This window comes from Urocitellus parryii, chromosome 7 (assembly GCF_045843805.1).
Source record: "Urocitellus parryii isolate mUroPar1 chromosome 7, mUroPar1.hap1, whole genome shotgun sequence".
Classification (NCBI taxonomy): Eukaryota; Metazoa; Chordata; class Mammalia; order Rodentia; family Sciuridae; genus Urocitellus; species Urocitellus parryii.
Window position 1 is genome coordinate 182,535,324 of NC_135537.1, and position 18,945 is coordinate 182,554,268.

At 60.3% G+C, this 18,945-nt stretch overlaps 1 protein-coding gene across 2 annotated transcripts; it reads left to right on the top strand.

Annotated features, from left to right (window-relative positions):
* The first annotated feature begins 12,271 nt into the window (after positions 1-12,271).
* Pvalef (parvalbumin like EF-hand containing) lies at positions 12,272-16,431 on the top strand. 2 transcript variants are annotated; one of them, XM_026410822.1, is made up of 5 exons: positions 12,272-12,298; positions 14,261-14,372; positions 14,621-14,756; positions 15,016-15,131; positions 15,962-16,431. In XM_026410822.1, exons 2-5 carry the CDS (start codon positions 14,267-14,269, stop codon positions 16,006-16,008), a joined length of 405 nt encoding a protein of 134 aa, XP_026266607.1. In that variant the 5' UTR covers positions 12,272-12,298; positions 14,261-14,266; the 3' UTR covers positions 16,009-16,431. The 2 variants fall into 2 exon arrangements, with proteins under 2 accessions (XP_026266607.1, XP_026266606.1); XM_026410821.1 differs by lacking the exon at positions 12,272-12,298 and adding an exon at positions 14,022-14,090.
* Positions 16,432-18,945: the final 2,514 nt, after the last annotated feature.

Consider the following 18,945-nt stretch of genomic DNA (forward strand, 5'->3'; position numbering starts at 1 on the left):
CCAGCAGCCTTCTTCCCTCCTAGGTCATTAAAAGGACACGTTGTAATGACACTGATCACAGCTGCCTACCAAGTCTGTGCCCATGCTCAGAGCTGCTGTTCCCCTAACGGTGGGGAGGGTCTCTCTTGCCCTGGACACCTGGTTCAGGGTCAGGGTGCAAAGACCCCACCAGGAGAAGTCTGCACCCAACAGAGAGAGCCAGACTGAGGTGGGCTGAAGGGCTCCTCCCTCCTGGGTCAGTCCTGGCGTCCACCTCCACTCGCCAGCAGTCCCAAGGCCGCCCATGTGAGCCTGGACCTGCTTCCCAGCAGGAAGACCCAGGCTTGCTGGACAACGTCTGGCATGGCCTGGGGACCTCCCCAGCCCACGGCCAGCTCCCAGCTCCTGGATGCTGGTGTGTGGCCTGGGGTGGCTCAGCCCCTACCTCAGCCCGCCAGTTACTGCTGCTGCTGCTGCTGGGCTCTGAGCCATCTGATGATGGTGGCACTGTGGTCTCTGAGCCCCTCAGGTCACCCCAGGAAGTCATTTCCAAGCAAGTGATACCCATGGCCCTGAGCCAAGCAGACAGCCCTCCCCCAGGAACAAATGCCTTCAGACTTGGTCTGCCCAGGGGACCCCGTGCATCACTGCCCATGCTGGCCCCCCTCCAGGGAGGAGACCCAGGAGAGCCATCATGTGCAAGCCTGGCTTTGTTTGGGCTGCATCAGCTCGGTGCCAGAGCCCCAGGGACACGGGGGTGGGACTCGAGGGCCCTGGGCAGGGGCTTATCCCCCACTTAGGCTCAGAGGGGCTGGGAGCTGGAGACGGCAGAGGAAAAACCACCTCCTAGCCACACCTGGGACTGCCCACTGTCCACCCCCTCTGCCCACCCAGCTGCCACACCATAGCCCAGCAGCCACCGGTAAACATGTCACTGCTGGGTCCACGGGGTGGGGATGGGGCCTGGACCTAGTCCTGGGCAGCCAGCTTGACAGCCCCACCTCTGCTTCACCTGCTGCCCGGGGCCTGGGCCCCACCAAGGCCCACTCTCGGCCTCCACCTGGTAGGCCAGCCACCACCTCCCCTGACAGGGAGCCCCAGAACCAGCTCTGGGCCTGGTAAGGAGCCCCCCAACCAAGACTACAGGCCAGCAAGGGTCCACAGAAGGCCTGTGCCCCAGCCTAGATGCCACCCCACACACACACCTCCCTAAGGGCTCTGAGCCATGGCAACCTCCTCTCCTGCACACCTGGGGCCAACCTGAGCCCTCCCAGCCCTCCCCAGTTACCTGTGCTGGGGAGGCATCCCAGGGACACAGGACCCAGCCACCACTGCCAGCCCAGCTGTGCCCTGTCTGGGCCCCAGGGCCTGCCCAGTTCCACAGACCTGTAGGGGTCCTGCTAAGCTTGACCCTGCTCCTCTGTGCCGGCTCCGGGCAGAAAAGGGGTTAATTTCCATGCAAAATGGGAAACCCAGGCCGCAGCAGCACCCTGTCCGCAGTGGGAGGCAGGTGGGGGTGGGATGCAGCCAGCAGGCCCAGGGGCGGGCGCGGACTCACCGGGGTCGAAGTGCGAGCTGAAGGCAAAGCTGGGGTTGAAGAAGGAGGACGACATGGCCAGGGCCAGCAGCGCGACGGGCATCCCCCGGGCGGGCGCTGCGCTCAGGACGCCCGCGGCCCTGGCCTGCGCCGCGGCATCGCCCAGCGGCCGCCGCAGGTGCGGAGCGCGCGGCCCCCGCGCCCAGCGCCCCCAGCCACCGCAGCAGCGCGGGCACCGGTGGGGGCGGCGACAGACGAGGCGCCTCCGCCCGCCGCCGCGGCGCCGCGGGGCTCCAGCTGGTGCAGTCCGAAAACACGCGGGAGCGCGCGCGCGGGGGGGCGCGGAGGCCGGGGGGCACCGGGCGGGGGGGGCACCGGGCGGGGGCGCGGAGGCCGGGGGCACCGGGCGGGGGGCACCGGGCAGGGGCGCGGAGCGGGGCCGCAGAGGTGGGGGGACGCGGAGCGGAGGCCAGGGGCACGGAGGCTAGGAGCGGCACGGAGGTCGGCGAACACGGAGGCTGGGAGGGGGCGGGAGGCTAGGGGTGGAGGCGTCGGGGGCTGGCATCGCCGACGCAGGGTCCGGGCGGCATGGGGGTCAAGGCAGGCTTCGGAGGCGACCGGGGTCCCCCGCGTGCCCTTTGGGCGGCGCCGGCGCTGGTGGGGGGCTATTTTTGCACGACCGCCTGCGGCTGTGCCACGCTGCGACAGCCGTGGAGAAGGAACTGGCCGCCCCCGCCGCAGTGAACAGCGCTCCGGCGGGCGACAGCGAGGGGCTGCCTCCTCCCGCCCCTCCCCCGCCCGCAGCCATTTTGCCCCGCTGCGGTGGCGCTGCGGGGGCAGCCCGGCCTGGGCAGAGCCGGCTGTAGCCTAACTAGTAGTAGAGACTAGTAGAGTTGGGTCGCCTGTACCTCCTGCTCCTTGATGCTTGGGCCAGTTGCAAAGCCCCTGGATGGCCTGTTGGAGGACAGGGGACTGCAGCAGCCGGGGCTGGGGGAAGACTTAGGACAGGGTTTGGCAGAGGGGTCAGCAGGGCTGGGAGAGGGCTCCAGGACTCACCCATTTTTTTTCTAGGGTGGATCTTTGTGCAGAAAGTCCACTTCTCATGTGCCAAGCAAGGGACCCTTCTCTGTCTCCTCAGATCTCAGGGGTCTCCTGCAGTGGCAGGTACACCCCAAGCCTGCCCAGGACGCTGGGCTGTCCAGACCTCCTTTCTGTCCCAGAATAAGTGGTGGATGCTCTCTGGGGCTTTGCCCCAGTCTGCTGTGGACCAAGGAGCCACAGGGGTGAAGCAGCCCCCAGCAACTCAAAAGGCATCTGTTCACCTTGTCCAGTCTGTGCCTTCTGGGGACTCAGGAGAACCAGAGGCCACTGGACTGCAGAGGTAGTTCACAGCCCTGGGGATGGGGTGCTGCAGTGGCCCCCTGAGGGCTGTTGTCCAGGAGTGCACCAGTATAAGGGACAGAGGTTAGATACCCTGCAGCAACACTGCTCAGCCCCTAAAAGGAGGGCCAGCCTCTGCCCAGCTTGGCAGGTACCCCCGACACCTGGACCTGGGCAGGGGAAAAGTCCAGTACCCCCAGTGGGTGCTAGTTTTAGGCTGAGAGGGAGTCTCTGTCCAGACTCTCAGTGCCCATGTGGCCTGCCCCCTGACCAGGTCTAAGATGGCTCACCTGGAAAGAACCATGGTTCAGGATTTGCCTGTGAGCACGTGTGCAGGCATGTACACAGGGGGCCAGACAGGGTGGGAAGCCTTTGAGTTTCAGGTGCACCTGAGTCCCCATGAATGGCATGAGCAGAGATGGGCCTGCCATTCTGGGGGTGATCACAGGCCACTGGTCCAAGTACAGGCTTCTGCCCATTGCAGGGCAGAGTCAGCTAGCACCCCTAGGTGAGAGGACCCTGGGGATGTAGCCCTGCCCTATCTCTTGGCCTGGGGGAGAGCATGGTACCCCAGACCCTTCAGTGCCTCTGCAGGAGCCCTGCCTAACAGTGGAAAATGACCACCTGAGTGACCAGGACTCCCAGTGGACCTCAGCCTACTGTGTAGGGGTCACAGAGGTGCCAGCTGCTGACACTAGAGGGTACTGTTAAGTCCTGTAGATGCCAGGGATGGAGGGTGGCCAAAGGAGCTGACTCCAGAGGCCTAGCCTGGTGAGGGGGTGTTGCCGTCCAAGAGGAAGATGCCAGCAGGCTTTGGAAGGAGATCCTGGGGGGAGGGGAGATGCAGAGGAGGAGCCTCCAGGGGTCAGAGGGTGGCAAGGGCTAGACCTGGAGGAGGGTGGGGCAAGGGAGCACTCAGGAGTAGAGCTTAGGGGACACCAGGAAGCTGGGGGATTGTGTCCTTCTCAGGTGAGTGGTGAACAGCAGGGCATGTCCACACGGTGCAACGGTATTGCTCCCCAAAAAGATCCAGGCTGTGGCAGGTGCTGTACCAGGGATGAGCCACCATGCATGGTGCTCAGGGACAGAGGCCAGTCTTGGGAGGGTACAATTCTGTTTATATGAAGTGTCCAGATGGGGCAAGTCCACAGGGACAGGAAGTAGCCTGACGTGCCAGAACCCTGGGGAGGGGGAGATGGTAAGTGATTGCTGGCTTCTTTTGGGGTGACGAGAAATGTCCTAGGTCTCGTGAATATGCTGAAACACACAGCGCTGCTGAGCTGGTCCTGGGGTGCACCTTGGCTCCAGCACCCAGGAAGCAGAGACAGAGGATCCCTGAGCCCTGGAGTCTGAGAGCAGCCTGGGCAACAGAGCAAGACCCTGTCTCAAAACAAAAACAAAAAAAAACTGACACCAAATTGTAGACTTTAAGTTGATAGTTTCATGATGTGTGAATCAAATCTCAATAAAGCTGATGAAAGTAAACTTAGTCAGCACTGGGGCTGTGGCTCGGTGGTAGAGCACCTGCCTCAGGTGTGAGGCACGGGGTTTGATTCTCAGCATCACATAAAAATAAATAAATAAAAAGATATTGTGTCCATCTACTGAAAAATATTTTTAAAAAATAAACTTAATAATTAAGGTAACCCATATTTTAATGCAATATTCTTAAAGAGTCAGAATTAATAGACCCGGGCAGGGTGGCTGGTGGCACTCACCTATAATCCCAGCAACTTGGGAGGCAGAGGCATGAGGATCGACAATTCGAGGCCAGCCTGGGCGACCTAGTGAGGCCCTGTCTCAGGGGAAATCAAAGGGTGTGGCTCAGTGTAGAGTGCTTGCCTGCTACGCACAAGCCCTGGCTTCAGTTCCCAGCATCACGCACACAGAAAGTCAGTGTGGAAAAGTTCACAATGAGTAAAATGACACCGTTGTGAGGAAAGCCTGGGTCACAAAGGCTGCCGGGCCCCTGGAGCCTGGCCACCCCTGCCCAGGGTCCCCTCCCACGTGCTGGATCCAGCCGTGCCAGACACGGGGTGGGGGGGGGACAGCCGGAGCACACAGTGGTCTTTGTCCCCTCCCTGGCCTTCCCAGCCTCACGCTCCTCCTGGCCTGGAGAACTCCAGCAGGGTCACCTTCCACAGACTGGGACCCAGGGGCGCAGGGAGAGGCACTAGTGAGGGGCTCTGGGCTGAGGGAGGCAGACAAGAGGGGCCAGAGGGTGGGGAGGCCCGTGTCCTCACCGCTGGAGGGAGCCACCGAGGACTCTCAGTCTGAAATGGAGTTCCCACCCACGGCTCCAGGGCAGGGCTTTGCTCAGTCCCAGCTCCGACCCTACCCCTCCTCTGTGGTCTTGGGGAGATCCCCCAGAGCCGCCCATCACTGGACAGACCTGCCCTCGCTGGACAAGTCTTTAGCTTTTTTTCCCCCCAGTGCTGGGGCGGAACCCAGAACCTTTGGGTGCTCTGCAGGCAGGCTCCACCACTGAGCCACCCCCAGCCCAGGGGACCCTTCCTCACACCTGCAGAGACCCTGTGTCCAGGTGAGGCCACTCCACCCTGACCAGGGGCAACGACTGAACTCACTACAGCAGGGAGGGGCCTGGGCAGGGAGTGCAGAGTGGGGAGCACGGGGCTCTGGGGACAGGTCATCCCCTTCCTAAATTCATCCCATAAACATTTTAATCCTGACAGGCCACCTTCGCATTCCCGCCTGTGAACTGGGCAGCCTGGATTCGGCACAGAAACGCATGCGCTGCCACCACAGTGGGCCACGGGGGCCCCCCTGCCTGGCAGGACCCCACCCCACCCGGGGCCCCTGAGTCACATCCCCAGCTCTACCTGCCAGGCCCTCTGAGCAGCGTCTCTAGGGTGCTGGGAACGCCAACCCCAGCCCCCCAAGCCAGGGCTGCAGCTCCTGACCACAACACAGGGACAAGAGGAGGCCACCCGGGACCCAGCTCACCTGCAGGCTGCAGCCACAGCTGTTCCCCACTGGGGGGTGCTGTGGTGACCCTGTGTCTGCATGGGGAGGGGAACGGCTACAGGGCAGTTCTGCCCCTACACAGAGCTCTCCAGGACACCCCTCAGCTTTGGAATAACCCCTGAACCCCACCCTGTAGCTGTGCTCCACCTGGGCTTCCGGCATTTGACAAAGAGACACCAGTGGGCAGGGGGGGCCCGGCCTCCACAGGAGGCCCAGCTGTGGCCCTGTGTTCAGAGCTGGCCAAGGGCCGCCCACCCACCACAGAGGCCACACCATGACCTAGGAGGAGACTGCAGCTTGAGGCCTCTGGCCTTATACTCAAATGGCCCCGGCAACAGAGGAGCCAATTCCTCTTCCTTCTCCAACGCTCAGCCAGACAGGCGGGGGGCGGCTTTGGGCTTCGCTGGGAGGGGTGTGCAGGCTGCAGCGGCAGGGCCCAGCCCCACTCGGCCTGCAGTAGCTTCAGACAGGAGGCTGGGCAGTGCCAGCCCCTGAGGGGCCTCCGCAGGGGGCAGTGTCCATGGTCGCTGGACAGGGTCACCCTGCACTGGGAGGTGGTGCCTGTGGCCCCTGCAGGCCAGCTCCACCCAGAGGGGGGCCAGGGCCGGGGCAGGAGGAGCTGCCCTGACCTGCAGTGAAACCTGAGGGGCCGCGGGGGACAGGCCATCTGTCAGCGTGGGGCAGGTGCTGGCTCCAGGAGCTTGGGCGAGCGGCCGGCGGCCTCTCCCCCACCCTGTGAGCCGAGGCTGCTCATGCCGGGCTCCCCCCCCCCCCCGCGCGCTCCTGGGCTTTATTAAAAGTGCTCTCTCCCACTCTGCGCATGTCCTTGTGCTCCTGCAGTGACAGCCACACATGGGGTTAGTCCTCGTCAAGTGGACAGTCAGAACCTCAGCCCTTCGTGTGGCTCAACAGGCTCCATGGTTGGCCTGTCCACATGTCGCTGTGGGTGCCACACCCAGGTGCTGGGGACACCCAGGCTGTGGCCAACTCTCCTGGAGAAGAACTTGGCCGGACCAGGGGCTCGTCCACGGTGTCCCGTGTCGTCCACTCTTGTGAACGTAGCCAGGTGGAGGACGTGTTCTGGTTCAGAGGTGAGAACCACCATCTCTAAAGACAGAAGCTCTGGAACCTTCCCGAAGCCCAGCAGATGGACAGTCAGGGGAGCTGCTGGACATCCTCAGTCACAGTGAGGAGCCATTTCACCTCCTGTCACAGGGAATGCAGTGGCCAGCAGAGAGACACGGGGACCAGTGGGTCTGGAGGGTGCCTGGTCCTGGCGCCGCCCCCAGAGGCCATGACCTGCACCCAGGGGAGCTGGGGACAGGGGCTGGGAAACGGTTTCCCTTTGTTACTGTCATTTTGGGGTACAATACTATTTCTAAAATAAAAGGCTAAAAGTCTTAGGCCTGGAAAAGAAACGGATGGTGAAGTGTCTCCCTCCAGGCTGGCCAGGCCAGGAGCTTTCAGAAGTGTCCCTGCTCCACTCCCCAAGGTCCTTCTGGTGACAGCTCTGCAAAGGCCCAGCCTGGAGCAGAGGTGCTCACAGGAGCCCCCTTGGCCAGACGGGCCTTCTCCTCCACCCCCTGTGGACCTCGACAAGGACCGCTGCTCCGCCTTGCCAATCACCGGAGGAGGCAGAGATGTCCAGGCTCTCCTGTGGGCTCTTCTGACACCCTGGCCAGCCTGTCCCCACCGGGAGACCATGCCATGCCCAGAAGGCCAAGCTCCTGGCACCACACACAGCTTCCATGAGCAGTCAGGGTGGACCTTGGGCCCAGGGGCAGCTAGTCGTCTGCCCTAGTTGACAGTGGAAAGCCAGGGCAGCTGCTTCCTCCGGGGTCACCTGGCAGTGCCCAGGAAAGCACTGAGGATCAGACAAATTCCCGGAATACCAAACTACCAAGTCTGAATCACAGAGAAAGAGAAAATTGGCACAGACCTATGACCAACAAGGAGACTGAACCAGTGATTAGAACGCCCATAAAGAAAAACGCCGGACCCTGTGTGCTCATGGCTGAATTCTACCAGATATTTAAAGAGCTTAACATCAACCAAACTCTTCCAGAAAAGAAAAGAGGAGGGGATACTTCCTGACTCCTCCCATGAGCCAGCATTATCCTGATATCAAAGTCAGCAGAGGCCACAGAAAAGACAACTACAGGCCAATCTCTCTCCTGGACATGAATGCAAAGGTCCTGGACAAAACCCTGGCCCCCTGGACTTAGTAGCAGGTTATAAAGGTCATCCACCACGGCCAAGTGGGATTCACTCCCTGAATGCAAGGAGGGTCCAACATTCGAGAGTCCATCAATGCCACACAGAGCTTTGACAGGATGAAGGACAAGTGATGCACCAACTGAGGCAGAAAAAATATTGGATGAAATTCAACACCCTTTCATAGCAAAACACTCAACAGAGTAGAAGGAGACTACCTCAACACAGCACGAACCGTCTGTGCAGAACCCCAGCAAGCGCCACGCTCTGACGGAGGGCAGACTCAATGCTGCTTCTACCATTGGGAACAAGGCCAGGGTGCCTGCTCTTGCCATTTATAATCAACAGTACTAGAAGTTCTAGCCAAAGCAATTAGGCAAGAAAAGAAAAAGTATTCGAGTTGGAAAAGAAGAAGTCAAGACTATCTCTGCTCACAGATAATGTACTTTTATGTTTTGAAAACCTGAAAGATTCCACAAACTATTAGAGCTAACAAATGAATTCAGCAAAGTAGCAGGAAATAAAGTCAACACACAAATAAATACCCATGGTGGTTCTTTTTTGTGGGGGGTGGTTCTGGGGATTGAACTCAGGAGTACTTGGTCACTGAGCCACATCCTCAGCCTTATCTTGTATTTTATTTAGAGACAGGGTCTCACCAAGTTGCTTAGTGCTTCACTTTTGCCCAAGCTGGCTTTGAACTCGATCCCCCTGTCTCAGCCTCCCAAGTTGCTGGGATCACAGATGTGGGCCACTGGGCCCAGCTGTCAAATTTTTTTTTTTTTTTTCAAAAATTCATCTTTTTAGTTTTAGGTGGATACAATGTCTTTATTTTATTTTTATGTGGTGCTGAGGATTGAACCCAGTGCCTCATGCATGCTAGGCACTGAGCCAAGCCCCAGCCCCATGTCAAATGGTCTTTGACAAGGGTGTTAAGATGATCGATTCACTGGGGAAAAGACAAAAGACAAATGGTGCTGGGAAAACCAGGCATCCAAATGCGACGGGATGAAGTCAGACCTTCCTCATATCACATGCAAACCCTGGCTCAACAGGTCCAAGACCTGAACACCAGGGGTAAAGCCACAAACTATTAAAGAAGAGAGGACCAAGGTTCCATGGCATTGGGTTTGGCTTGGACTTCTTGGCTCTGACACCCACAACAGTCAACAAAAGAAAACACAATTTGAGTTCATGATTTTTTTTTTTAATGTGCAGAAAAGAAACAATCAACAGAGAAAAAAGTCAGTCCAAGGAATGGAAAAGCCAGGTGCAGTAGCTCAGGAGGCTGAGGCAGGAGGATCACAAGCTCAGGACCAGGCTCAGCAATTTATCGAGGACCTAAGCAACTTAGCGAGTCCGTGTCTCAAAATAAATAAAAAGGGCTGGGAATGTGCTCAGTGGTAGAGTGCTGCTGGGTTCAATCCCCAGTACCAAAAAAAAAAAAAAAAAAAAGATGGAAAAAAATGTTGCCAATCGTTGTCTGATAGGGAATTAGTGTGCAGAATGCACAGAGAGGATTCCTAAAGCTCAACAAAAGTCAAACAGCATGACTCAAAAATGAGCTAGAACTGAGATAGACAATTCTCAAACAAGAGCATGCATGGCCAGAGAGCACATACAAAGACGCTGGGCATCACTGGTCACAAGGAACACGCCAACTAAAACCGCAGCGGGCCCCCCTCACACCCACAGGATGGCTGCCATTGGGAAACAGCGGTGTGGAGAGGCTGGACCCCACGCCCCGTGGCCAGGTGTGAAGCGCACACCGCTGCCGAGCAGGGCCTGGGGCTCCTCCGTGAGGCCCAGCAGCTCTGATTCTGGGTGGATCCCCAGAAGAACTGAGGGCGGGGACGAGAGGGAATGCCTGCCTGCCCACATTGACAGAGCCTGCAATGTGGAGGGGACACTGCAATGTGGAGGGGACACGCCCGGGTCCATCGGCAGAGGAGGGGAGACAGAAGGTGGCCCAGCCACACTGGGGAAGCCCTTCGGCCCTGAAGAGACAGGCCTCTTTTCCTTCAGGGCACCCTGGAGGGCTGCTGCCCACCCAGGGTCACTGGTAGGTAAAAACAAGCCAGTCTCGCCTCTGCCCAGTGTCCCTGCTGCTGAGGGCAGCGTCTTTCACCCAGGGTGGAAGGAGGGCCCCTGGTGAGCTCCCCTCTGCAGCCCCACAGCGTCTGGTGACCAGGGCATCTCCCCACCCGACCCTGGAGGCTCCCTGTCTGTGCCACAAGCACCTGGTAAGAAGCTGCCGCAGAGACCACCCAGGGCCACTCCACGCTGCCCATGTCCCCACATCAGCAAGACGCCACCCTCACAGGGCTCAGGGCTCCAGCCCCGGGCCCAGTGGCCAAGTCATCCTGCCCACCCATGTCATGTTGCAGGATAAGAAGCACATGGCTGAGGGCCACTCAGGGCCAGGTTCAACTCCCGGCTGCCGGAGGTCCACATCTTAAAGAAGGGGGACTTGACCAAGTTTAATGCAGACCAATGTGAAGACATGGTGACTGAGTGGTGGCTCATCCCCAAGGCTACAGGGTCAAGTGCGCCCCAGTCAGGGTTCCCCAGACACACGGGACCCTGCACTCCTGAGGACTTTTCCTGTGCCCTTGATCACACCCACTGATACATCCTGTATTACGTCCAGGAAGAAAAAAAGATCTGACCCCTGCCACACGGGAGAACTCGAAGGTCTCGCGGTGAGTGAAACAAGCCAGTCACAGAGGGACACGGACCGTGCGAGGCCTCCTACCGGAGGTGCCCAGACCCCCGTTCATGGCGACAGTGGATGCGGTGGCCAGCAGCTGGGCGCAGGGAGGAGGGTCAGTGTGCCGGGGGGCAGGGCTTCAGTCTGGAATGAAGGGTCCTGGAGGGGACAGTGGTGGTGGCCACGCCGTGACGTGCTCACAGCTGCTCAGCGGTGCCCTTGAAGATAGTCGTGCTGGAGAGCTTGAGGCCGCTCGCCTTCCACCACCGTGAAGCAGGAAGCACGGCAGCCAGAGGCCCATGGGAGGGCTTCTGGTGGCCCCTTCCCGCCAGGCCTGCCCTCTGTGCTCTCCACGTTGCAGACCTGCTGCAGTAACCCATCCCACCGTGGTCCCAGTAAAGCAAGGACACTGGCTGGACCCCGCGGTGCTAGGATCTCCCCGTCCTAGCTGCTGTGGACAGAGCTGGCTCAGCCCTGCAGGAGAGTGAGCTGTCGGGCACACTGGGGGCCCCTCGCTGTCCTGGGCCTAGTGTCTGCCCTGAGGCTCCAGGTGCTCCCTGGCCCCTGAGCCTGGAGCAAACAGAACTGGGGGCCATTTCCCACTTTCTGGGGACAGAGCCTCGGGGGGCTGCTGTGATGGTTCCCTGAGACCCTCTCAAACTGGTCGGCAGGGCACCCGAGGGCAGATGGCACTGCATAACAGCTTCATCGTCACAGATCAGAAGGAACGTCACCTTCATAGGGTGGTACACCACCAACAGGACCAGGTGCTGGGCCCAGCCATGCCCCTTCTGACGACTCCTTCCTGCCCTCGCACAGCCTGTTGCCCCCAGCGTGGACACCTCACAGGGTCAAGCTGACTGCAGCTACCTGCCCTGGGCAGAAGGTGACGATGTGCCTGGTGCTCAGAACCCTCCTGGCCCCAGCAGAGGGACACACTGTGACCTGGGAGGAGGTCTGTCCTGTGCCATCTGGAGGCTCCCCAGCTGCCCGTTGGCCTCAGGCTCTGCTGAACTGTGAGCCTTCGCCCTGGCTCAGGTCCCCAACGTGCCACAGCACCACCTCTCCAGGGTCCCACCAGCCCACGGCTGCCAGGCCACGGCCACATCCTCATCTTTTGAGCTTCACGGCCCAGCGTTCCCGTGTCCAGGGCCATCAGGACCTGGGTCTCCAAGTGTGGTGGAGGCTCCAGGTCTCGGCTCCATCCTGTGACCTTGGGCAAGGCCTTGGCCCTGCACCATCTGCCTGCCCCTCCCCATCCCCACGCCGTGCCCGTTAAGGCCAGGTACTGCCCAGTCTGGACAGGCTAGCCAAGTGCCAGCAAGCCCCTTGGGGCAGCCAGTGCCAGGCTGGAGTGCCCGGGAGGGGTGGAGGACAGCTGCAGTCGCGAGATGTAAACAAGCCGGGCGCTCCCAGGTATAAAGCCTGACGCCCCCCTGGTCCTCTAACCCACAGCCTGACTGCCTCCCAAGAGCCCCGAGGAAAGCCAGGCGGTAAGCTGTCCGGGCTGGGAAGCTCGGGGCGCTAGGCCCGACTAGAGTTGCCCAAGCCGGACAGCAGGAGCTTGGGGCCTGGTCTTTATACACAGGACAAAGAGGTGCCCTGGGATCTGGAAGGAACTTAGCAAAGTCCAGGGGAGACAGGGAAAGGAGGAGGAGGGAGAGGGGCAGCTCTTCTGCCAGCAGCCCCCACTGGCCCCAAGGGAGTTCTGCTCCAAAGGCAGCCAGGTGGGCCTGGGTCCGCACACGCGCCCACGGGGGGCGGCCCGGGTCTGCCCGTGTGCCCACGGGGGGTGGGGGTGGGGAGGCCCAGGTCTGCACGTGTGCCCACAGGGGGCAGCCCGGGTCCGCACGTGTGCCCACAGGGGGTGGCCGTGAGCCAGGACTGCACAGGGGCTGACGGCCACCACCCTTGGGCCCTGGGGTGCACAGGGCAGTAGCTCCAGGGCCTCCTGACCCAGCAGCCCTGAGCTGGCTCTGGCCCCTCACCTAGCCCCATCCATGGATCCCCTGTGCCCATTATCTCCTGGCCACCAGTGAGTCCTCTCCCCGTAGCGTCTGAACCTGGAAGTCCTTGGCAGAGGTTGGGTGCTGGGGCAGCCCCCGCTCCCAGGGAAGGCCATGTGAGTGGTGTGGAGGGGTTGGGCACAAAGGTGTCCAGCTGATGGCAGGACTGGGGACACGGCCACTGGCAGGCCTCAGAGCTCAGTCAGCTCTGGTGGTGGAGGCCGGGAGATCGGAGGGGAAAGGAGGCCTGAGCAGGGAGGAAAGAGGAAGGACTCTCCAGGCGCTGAGGGGAGCGCGGGACTGTTCGCCTGGGCCGTGCAGCCCCATCAGGCTGGACATCGGGGCCTTTCTCTGGGGACTGGTCAACTCCCCCCCCAGGTCTGGACGCAGGAGCTATAAATAAACAGGAGCCCAAGGCCCTGCCTCCCTGGCCCCGGCCCCGGCCCCAGCATGCTGGTGGGGACCCTGACAGTAGCCAGGTGGGAAGGGGGCTGGTGATGAGCACAGGCTCTGGACAGGAGGTCGCCGTCTGGCTGGGCCGGGCTGGGCCTAGAATTTGGCTGGGCCCCTTCCTGATGGAAGCAGGTGGCAGGTCCCCCAGCAGGACCCCAAGTGGGCAGACGGTTTTCTCCTCTTCCAGAACGGACCCTGAGATGCCCGGGGAGGGGAGTCAGGGACCAGGTCAGGTCCCGGGGTGGTAGGGCCTCTGCTCTGCTGCAGGAGTTAGCCACTGAGGTGACGATGGGGGATGCGGCTCTAAGCCCATCAAACGTGCAAAAGCCCAGGCCCCACCATCCCCTTCCCTCCTGCTAGAAGACAGGGGCTGCCCCAGGGGAGCCACCCCAGGCAGGAAGCAGGATCCAGTCTTGGGGCTGCATCCAGTGCTCCCCACGTCCAGGCCCCAGGGTGGGGCTGCAACCTTTGACCTCTCAGGAGGAGAGGAGAGAGGCCTCTAGCCACTGCCCAGCCCCTGGCAGGGCCATGAGTGCCCACTGCCCCTCCTGGTGGGGCCAGGTATTCTAGATGTCTCCATCACCCTGTGAACTTTCTGCAGGGCTCAGAGGCCTTGGACACCTGCTAGCCTGCAGCCCTGGACTCTGAAATAGCTGTTCCCACTCATATCCTGGAACCCAACACCCCCCAGGGAAAGAACCTGAGAGCCCACAGGTCACGAGGCTCTGCCATGAGGGCACAGGCTGCCCAGCTGCCCCGTGAAGGGTGGACAGTGATGCCTGCACCTCCTGGGCCACCCAGGCTCAGGGGCTGCCCCCGAGAGCAGGTGCCTTTCTCGGTGGGGAAACTGAGGCCTGGAAACCCCTCCACCAGCTGCCCCTCTTCCCAGCCTGGGGCCGCCCCACATGTCAAAGTTGTGACGTTTGCTGCCCAGGTGGGCGGGGAGTGCACACCTGGGCAGGGACGTACCAAGAGGCTGTTCTCTGCCCACCCCAGGACAGGATGGACGAGGACTTCTCCTCCCAGATGAAGAAGATGGCCCTGGCCATGGGCACATCCCTATCAGACAAGGACATAGAGCTTCTGCCCTCAGACATGAGGCACCACGGTACAGCCAGCTCTGGGGGCCCGGCCCCAGCCTGGGAAGGGGGAATGGGACATGGCTGCCCCTGTCCCTGGGCCCAGGTCTAGCAGGGGACATCTGATTTGTGTCCCTGGGGCTGATGGGCTCAGGACCATGACCTTGGTGGGCAGGGAGGAAAAGAAGTGGACCCGGATGACCCCATCTCTGGGTCCACTGACCTGCCCAGCCCTGTGCACAGCTGGCCCTTCTGATGCCAGCCCGGTTGGCTCCAGGGTCCTTCAACTACCTCAAGTTCTTTGAGTACATGCGCAAGTTCCAGGCCTCGGGACAGTTGGAGAGCGCCATCCGCAAGGCCTTCCAGACCCTGGACAAGGACAAGAGCGGCTTCATTGAGTGGAACGAGATCAAGTAACGGCAGGGGCTGGGCAGGGTGCTGGTGTCCCTGGCCAGCCACAGCCGGTGCCCCCATGCACCCAGCAGACTTGACATGCCCCCTGGAGCCCCACTGGCCGGGGCCACAGTGTCAGTGCTGGACCCAAACCAGAGGGTGGGGGACTCTGGGCCTGAGGCATCCGTCCAGGGCCTTGGTTTCCCCACCTGTGAAGTGGGTCGAGCAGCTGCGAAGGTCAGGCCCTCCTGGCCCTGACCTGAGCCCCCTTTGGCCCAGGTACATCCTGACCACCATCCCCAGTAACATGCCCACTGCCCCCCTGACGGATGAGGAGGCCGAGGCCATGATCCAGGCAGCCGACACCGATGGGGATGGAAGGATCGACTACGAAGGTGGGAGCAGCCAGACGGGGCCCCAGGGACTCCTCCAGTGCCCCACCCCATGTGACCACCTGGCCCCACAGTAATGGCCCTTGCCAGTGCTGGACACGCACTATCCAGGCATAGCATTGAGTGGCCACCCCACCCCAGATCTCTCAGCACCCCAACTCAACGTGGGGAACCAGTCTGGGGGTTGCTGAGTGGGTGGGTGTCTCACTGAGCAGAGCCGGGTGCCGGGTGGGCTGGGGAAGGCTGGCTGGGCAGAGACAGTATGGGTGGGGCTGTGCCCAGGGAAGCGGCAGGGCTCAGGCTGCCTGTGGCTCTGGCTGCCCTACACTTCTGGCCGCCACTCGCTGTCATGATACTGGGGCAGAGGGCAGGCAAAGTGGCCACCAGGAAAGAGCCAACCGGCCCAGCGCCCCAGACACCACTGTCCAGGTGTGCGCCCATCCCTACCCACCTGTGCCACATCACAGCCCTCAGTGCCGGGGGAGGCCCCAGGCATAAAACAGGATGGCTGGCCAAGGGGCTGGGCAGGACTCAGGCCCCCAGCCTCAGTTTCCCCACTGAGAAAGGCAGGTTGATCACAGGGCACCTGCTCAGAAGGGTCTCAGCAGACCCAGGTCATTTGAGCTCAGGGAGGGTCCACTCACTGGTCTTTCAGCTCACACCAGGGCTCAGGCAGGCTGGGACGTCAGATCCTCCAGACTGTGGGCCCTCAGAAAGGGGCACGCCTCACCACTGCTGAGCCATCAGAGGGCCAGCAGCCTGCCCCTCAGGGGCCAGCGGCCTAGGCTGTCAGAAAGCAGACGTGTTTACTAGGTATGGGTTTCCTGCCCTAGAATTTTCTGAATTAATCAAGAAGGAGAAGACTCCAAAGAAGAAGTAATGCCATGACCAGCCCTGGACCAGCCAGAGGTCCCTGTAGGGCTGTGTGGGGTGAGCATGGGCCCTAGTGGACATTCACGGAGGAGACCGAGGGTGGACACAGCCTGTTCCAGGAAAGTGGAGGAAACAGAGCTCTAAACAAATGCGGTGCCGCTGCCCGTGTGTCTGTGAACGCCTGCCTGCGCCTGGGGGCTGGTGGGGAATGGGCAGATGGGCGGGCAGGGGTCCAGGCCTCCCTTCCCCTGGTCTCACCTCACTGGAGGCACTGGGAGGGAGGTCCCCCCCAGCCCTGGGCTGCCTGGGTCTGCCCTCTCTCTTAGCCTGGTGCTTCTTGGACCCAGAACCCTGAAGGGCCCCTTCCTGTGGGCCCTGGGTCTGTCCTGTGGCCACCTGGCCCCACACCCCCAGCTGACACAGCAGATGTGTGGACATGTGTGGGGATTCCTGCCGCCCAGGGCGAGTGAGGCCCAGAGTGCTCTGCAGGTGTCCTTGGCTGCCCCCAGGCCAGAGCGCACAGGTGGTCGCCTCTCCTGGCCTGGCTCGCCGTTGGGCTGGCTCTCCCTCTCACTCCTTGTGCTCAATCCTCCACGACTCCAGCTCTCCCAAGCTCTCTGGTGGGACACGGGCCCGCCTTGGACTTTGCCCTGCCCCCGCTGGCCCACCCTCTTTCAGTGTGAGCACCATGTCTATGCTGTCCCTGGCCCCCTCCTGGCCTGTCATCCGGTGTGGAGAGTGAGCACCAGGAGCGTGGCTGACCTCAGTGCACTCATGGGAGCAGGTGGCCTCGTCCAGTGCCCCACCAGGAACATCCTGTCCCCGGGCCTTTCCACGGCTGCTCCCCCAGCCTGGCATGCTCCTCAGCTGCATGACAAACTCCCTCTTCTCCTTCAGTGTTTTCCTCAAAGGTCACGACCCAGAGAGGTCCCTACCCACCGTTCTGCCTTTCACTTACCCCCGAATCTCACGCTCCCCTTGACTCAGTCTTCCCCACAGCACCTCCCATCCTCCAATACACTGTGACCTTCACATGTGTGTCATGTTTTCCTTTATGAGCAAACAAAGCATCAGAGACACGGGTATGAGATCCCAGAGAGCGCCCAGGAGGTGAGCGTGAGGGGCACAGGTCCCCTGGCAGGCACGGTCCAGCCAGTGACACTGCTTAAGGGCTGAGCAGCCTCCTGGGTGTTCAGGATCTACCAGGGAGGAGGTGCCCACATTGCAGCTCCAGCGGGGTCCCCAAGAGGAGCCAGGACAGAGAGAACCCAGCCGGCCCCACAGACCTGGTCCCTTGGCCCCCTCCTCCCCACCTGCCCACCAGAGCAAAAGTGGGTCAGCAACTCACAGCCAGACCTGGTGTGCTTATCGCCTGGGACTGGCCTTAACTATAAGGCCACAGGAAGGTTGGAAGGAAAAAGGGGGCAAAGAGACACCACGCTCTGCTGGGGCAGAGCGCTTGTCTGGCACGTGGGAGGCACCGGATTCAATCCTCAGCACCACACAAAAATAAATAAAACAAAGGTATAAAAGTATTTTTTAAAAATTTAAAAAGAGAGACACATGCAGGTACCAAGGAGAGAAAGCTTTACTATCAGATGAAGGAGACTTTAAGGCAAGAAGCACTTCTAGGGTCAAAGAGGAAGGACTCATGATAAAGGGCCAATCTCAGGGAATCACCATGGTTCTGAACGTACAGCCTCCAAATGCACAACGGAAAAAATGAACACACCAGAATGAGACAGAGTTGATGCACAAATATGGTGAGAGACCTTAGCACTCAACCCCAGGGACCGAGAGACCGAGTGCCAAAGGAGGCTCGGGAAATACGACGGGCTGGCTCTTGGATGCAGCCAGTTCTCTGCAGCCCCCTGATGCAGAATGCACATTCTTCTTTAAATTACAGATGTGACATCTGCCAAAGTGGACCAACAGCCAGGCCTTAAAGCGTATCTCAACCAAGTGAAAGGACTGGAATAACACAGGACAGGTCCTCTGGGAAGATGAGTTAGAAATCAGAAACAAAAGCTAAAGAAAAACAACACAGTTCTAAACAGCCTGTGACTCAAAGAAACCACCACAGAAATAAGAAAATCAAACCTAACATTAACAAAAATACAACATACCAAACCTGGTGGGTACAGCTCAAGTTGTAATCTGAGGGAAATTCATAGTCTTAAATGCACTGATTTGAAAAAAAAAGGGGGCTGGCAATCAATGATCTAAGTATCCTCCCCAAGAACTTAGAAAAAACAACAGAAAATTAAAGTCAAAGAAAAGAGAGGGAAGAAAATAAAGGGCAGGAATTCTGAAATGGTAAGTCCCTTGCTTTCTGCCCATTACCCCCGCTAGCCTGTGGGCCCCGGAAGGCACGGTGTCTGCTCGGGTCTGCACCGCAAGGTCTAAGTCGGGCAGAGAGATGGCTGCTGATGGTGTGGCCTCTCTCAGAAGGAATGTGGCTCAGACGCAGGCTCTGTGGGGAATATGAAACCCACGGGGGCAGCCAGGTGGGCAGGGGGACTCCCTAGGCAGAGTCCACTTGAGGCTCTAAAACCTGGCCTCCTCGGGTTGGGGACACAGCTCGGCTGATGGAGTGCCTGCCTCACATGCACAAGGCCCTGGGTCCAATCCCAGCACCAAAGATAAAATAGAGAACCTCTAAAACCTGACCTCCTGCTGTGGGAGCTCTCCTCCTCACCCAGGGACCAGACCTGACCCCACCCACTCTACAGTCAGGCACCCCACCACTTTAGGGACCCCCCATGGTCAGACCCTCCCTTCCCACAGGAGCTCCACAGGATTACGTCCTGCTGGGTGACATCCTGCTGCCCCTGCCCTGACCTCTGGTCCACAACCTGCAGGAGGAGGAGGTGGAAGGCCCAGGCAGGAGGCTGAGGACTAACAGATGCCCCCAGAGCACAGCTGCCCCTGAGACCCCAGGAAA